This window comes from Zingiber officinale, chromosome 4B (genome assembly GCF_018446385.1).
Source record: "Zingiber officinale cultivar Zhangliang chromosome 4B, Zo_v1.1, whole genome shotgun sequence".
In the NCBI taxonomy this organism is placed as follows: domain Eukaryota; kingdom Viridiplantae; phylum Streptophyta; class Magnoliopsida; order Zingiberales; family Zingiberaceae; genus Zingiber; species Zingiber officinale.
This window is the reverse complement of record NC_055993.1, coordinates 14,230,188-14,232,824: the sequence shown is the minus strand read 5'-3', so window position 1 is coordinate 14,232,824 and position 2,637 is coordinate 14,230,188. Positions and strand designations below refer to the sequence as shown.

General features: G+C 43.8%; 1 protein-coding gene across 1 annotated transcript; it reads left to right on the top strand.

Annotated features, from left to right (window-relative positions):
* Positions 1–257: 257 nt before the first annotated feature.
* Positions 258–1,111, top strand: LOC121974769 (ethylene-responsive transcription factor ERF109-like). The gene has a single exon (XM_042525989.1). It carries the CDS (start codon positions 301–303, stop codon positions 952–954), a length of 654 nt encoding a protein of 217 aa, XP_042381923.1. The 5' UTR covers positions 258–300; the 3' UTR covers positions 955–1,111.
* Positions 1,112–2,637: the final 1,526 nt, after the last annotated feature.

The following is a 2,637-nucleotide window of genomic DNA, read 5'->3' as shown; positions in this document are numbered from 1 at the left end:
ATTATCCTTTCCGCTGCGTCGTACGTTAAACTGTTGTATGTATCGCCTAAAATAAACACGTGGTTTCTATTTCCTCGCGTTGGACACGTGATAAGAATGCTTCTTGCTTGTGGGTTGTTATCTAAATCTAATAGATTACAGCCGAGACGGTCTGGGGTCAGCTCAGTGCCTAATGGGAATTTGTTGTCGTCCGTGTGGGCCCCATACTCAATCTTCACCCACTCCAAGTCCAAGATATATAAATCCATCCCACTCCCCCAGCGTCAGTACTCCACGACCACTCGCCGAAGCTTCAGTTCGATGGTAGCAAACAAAGACGACTGCCTCCACCTCCAAACCGCCATTTCATCCGCTAATGAAGACTACTGCTTATTCTCCCGCCAGCAGGAGCACTCCGTCATTGTCAAGGCCCTCATCCATGTCATCTCCGGCTACCCGTCGCCCGAGCTCCCCCAAGCCTCCGGCGCCTGCTCGACGTGCGGCATTGGAGGATGCCTCGGTTGCCACTTCTTCGGAGAAGAACCGCGATCCGCCACCAAGGCGATCCACGGTGGCACGATGGCAACGCCGCCAGCGAGGCCGCGGAAGAAAAAGAAGAAGAACAAGTACCGGGGCGTGCGGCAGCGGCCGTGGGGGAAGTGGGCGGCAGAGATCCGGGACCCGAGGAGGGCAGTGCGCAAGTGGCTGGGAACGTTCGATACAGCGGAGGAGGCGGCTCGGGCCTACGACGCTGCTGCCATCGAGTTCCGCGGCGCCCGGGCCAAGCTCAATTTCCCCTTCCCCGAGCATCGCGGAGGCCACGAGATCTCCAGCTGCCAGTCCAGCACCCTCACGTCGTCGTCGGCGTCTCACCCTCAAATGGACGGCGAGCAGCAGCAGGGACAAGGGCAGGAATCGGTGGACTTGTGGGAAGGGCTGCAGGATTTGATGACGTTGGATGAGCATCCATGTTGATGATTCCTCCTTCGTTGACCGTGTCTAAATAAAGTCAAACATGTTATATTCCTTTCCTACATCTGGACGACATTTTAAAATCGTGTCCCAGAAGATGCTGTAGAATGGTATCTCGGCTTCATGTGATAAATCTGCTGATCTGATATCGTGTTCGATCCGCGTTTGACTCGAGGGTACTGAGCTGTGCTTTGCTCACTGAAGCGGGCCCCACCACCAGGGGTTTCTTTTTTTCACGTGCCTGGGCATTTTGTGAAAGGGCGACCTTGGATTTTAAAATTTTCAAAAGAGCCATGTCAGTTTCATTTTTTGCAAGCACGCTTATTTCCTAAAACCTAAAATACCTGTTTTATTAAAAAAACAAAGAAAATCTCCATCCGCTAGCTAGACAGGCGACCAGACGACAGGCCAAGCGATTGCGGACTTGCGGTCGTGATTGCTTGGTCACCTGCTGACTTGTTCGCAAGACAGTGATTGCCTGGTCGCTTGGCTAGTGGTTACGCAACTATTTGACCGCCAGGTGGTCTAGCCGTGGACCCATGGCTACCTCGACCGCTCTGGTCAGCAGATGACAAGGGAAATTTCTTCTTTTTAATTTTTTAATAAGAAATGTATTTTGAAGGAAAAGTGTACCTTTTAGAAAATATAAAATTACGATACATTTTGAAAATTTTAAAATCAAATGCACCCTTTCAGAAAATGCCCTGTCCAGTTTCCATCTCTAAATCTCTATCAAACCACCACCACTTGTCCCACTTGTCTTCCTTTTATTAGTAGGCATACTATGAAACAGGGATCATAAATTCCGACTGTTTCGTTGACGTGGGCCAATGGGATTGGAAAAAATTAAAAATATTTATTTCTTCGATAGGCCAATGCTATTGTTGAAACGTTGATCATGTGTCTCTCGGGAGTACGAGAAGATGTTTCATGGTCATTAGAACGTGACAAATAATCTCTTAGTTTTTTTCATCGGATTGATTAGTTAGAAGTTGATAAATTTATTATAATTAAATAAGAATTAATTTTTATAGGCACGTGTTTTAGTAAAATAATTACTCTCATCTCTATTTATTTAATGATTGATCATAAATTAATCCTATGATCTATTTTATCTAATTTAAGAACGAATTAAAAAATGTTTGAGATGAACATAATCATTTTTTTTTATTGAAAAAACACAAACAATCCTTACTACTATTTTCTACTCTTTTTACTACTCATTTTGCCTTCCGTTTCTTGATATTTTCTTCTAAGTCTAATTTATGCGTTGGTAGGGCTTTACTAAGGTTTACCTCGACTCCCTTCTAACATCCTGCTAGGAGTTTTTCCATACCTCTATTAAAAAAGATCTATGTGGTACTCGATATTTGGAAGGCGAACCTATGGAGAAGCCAACTCAACCAAAGTCTGATATGAAGAAAGTCGATTTGATTGAAGTCCGACTCGAAGGAAGCTGATCTGATTAAAGTCCGACTTGAAAAAGACCGACCTAATTAAAGTCTCTCATGAGAAAAACTCAACCTAATTAAAGTTGACCAACCCTATAAAGACCGACCTGACTTATATCTAATCGGTTAAAATTATTCTGTCATCGTTACTTTATTTAATTAGTCATCTCGTCTCTTGATTTATAAAAAAAATACAAAATAAATAAAATTATGATAAAAAATTCAAAATAAATGA